At 63.0% G+C, this 1244-nt stretch overlaps 1 protein-coding gene across 6 annotated transcripts in view; it reads left to right on the forward strand.

The window, feature by feature from the left end:
• The first annotated feature begins 31 nt into the window (after positions 1–31).
• GCNT4 (glucosaminyl (N-acetyl) transferase 4) overlaps positions 32–1244 on the forward strand; it is a 29711-nt gene continuing 28498 nt past the window's right edge. For 4 of the 6 annotated variants that reach the window (XR_002123841.1, XR_002123842.1, XM_019641061.1 and 1 more), the window contains exon 1: positions 32–1102. Coding sequence is in view for 2 of the 6 variants with exons in the window: in XM_019641061.1 (XP_019496606.1) it covers positions 724–1102 (379 nt within the window). In the remaining 4 variants the exon portion in view is untranslated. The remainder of the gene's footprint in view (positions 1103–1244) is intronic. The other 2 variants (XM_019641056.1, XM_019641057.1) reach the window with 1 other exon arrangement.

Consider the following 1244-nt stretch of genomic DNA (forward strand, 5'->3'; position numbering starts at 1 on the left):
TATGGGATCCTAACCGGTTTATCCGGTCCTATCTGGCTCTGCACCTACCCGCCAGGCATACAGTAGGTCCTCAGTCAATAAAGACTGACAAGAGGAAGGAAGAAACTAGCTGGGATTGACTTTCCTGGGCCCTCCCTGCCCCATAAGGCAGGCCCTAGGAGCCTCTGGCTGGGAAAGAAAGGAAGCGCCGTGGGGGACGTCAGCAGTTGCGGGTATTATTAGGAGCATAGGGCAGAGCATCCCTTCACGAAGTTGGCCCATTCACAAGAACCCGCTACGAAGGCCGAGTCGTACATATTGCCCAGTTGGCTACGCAGGTGTGTGCTTGCTTTCGTGCACTTTCGAGGTGAGCAGGAGTGGGACCGATGCCACGCCCACAAGGCCCGCCCCCCACCTCTGCTTCAGGGTAAAGAGGAAGCCTTAGGGTGTCTATTGCACATGTAGGCACTGACTGAAAAACAACTTTGCACCCTATTTATTGGGCAGAAAGCTCCACCTTCCCACGCTGCTCGTAGACGATATTTCTCCAGGCTGCATGGGACGCTGTCCGCATCTTACCAACCAGAGCAGGAGACTCCTGCAGGGCTGGAGCCTCTCAGAGCCTGGCCTTCGCAGCTGTTAAGTTCGCTTTGTCACTGCCCTCTGAGCGACTTCGGGCAAGTCGCTTAGCTCTCCACACCTCGGATTTCTTGTCTGTTTAACTTGGGAGGGAGCCGACCCTTGATGACGCTCAGCGCAGCGGCGGAGACCCGGGTGGCTCTGCGGCAGCGGAGTCCGCGGCGCGCGCCTCGGAACTTGGTCCGGAGCGCGGAGCTGGGACCCCGGAGGGAAGGTGCCCGGAGCTCCCTCTGCGGGAGCGCATCGGCGGCGCTCCTCCTTTCTCCTCCACGTCACGGGGGCCGCTCGGAGTTCTCCCACCCAAAGCCGACGGAGAGCAACTCCCTCGTCTGGCGTGTCGCCGAAGTGGCGGAGGAGGAGGCAGGAGCAAGCCGCTGCCGCCGCGGCAGAGGGGCCGGGAGCCCGGAGCGCAGCTCGCGGCTCCCGCCGGAGCGGCCTCTGCAGCCGCGAGGACCCCGCGTTCGGGGCTGCCCCGCTGCCTTTCGTAAGTCGACTTGATCCCGCGGGCCAGCGACGAATGCCCGGGGCCGGAGTGGGGGCTCCTGTCCCGGCCGCTGGGTGGCTGGGACGCCCGGACCGGACCGTGTCCTCCTCTTGACTTGCACTTGCCGCCGGGGAAAACTTGG

Source organism: Hipposideros armiger, unplaced genomic scaffold (genome assembly GCF_001890085.2).
Source record: "Hipposideros armiger isolate ML-2016 unplaced genomic scaffold, ASM189008v1 scaffold_55, whole genome shotgun sequence".
Lineage (NCBI taxonomy): Eukaryota > Metazoa > Chordata > Mammalia > Chiroptera > Hipposideridae > Hipposideros > Hipposideros armiger.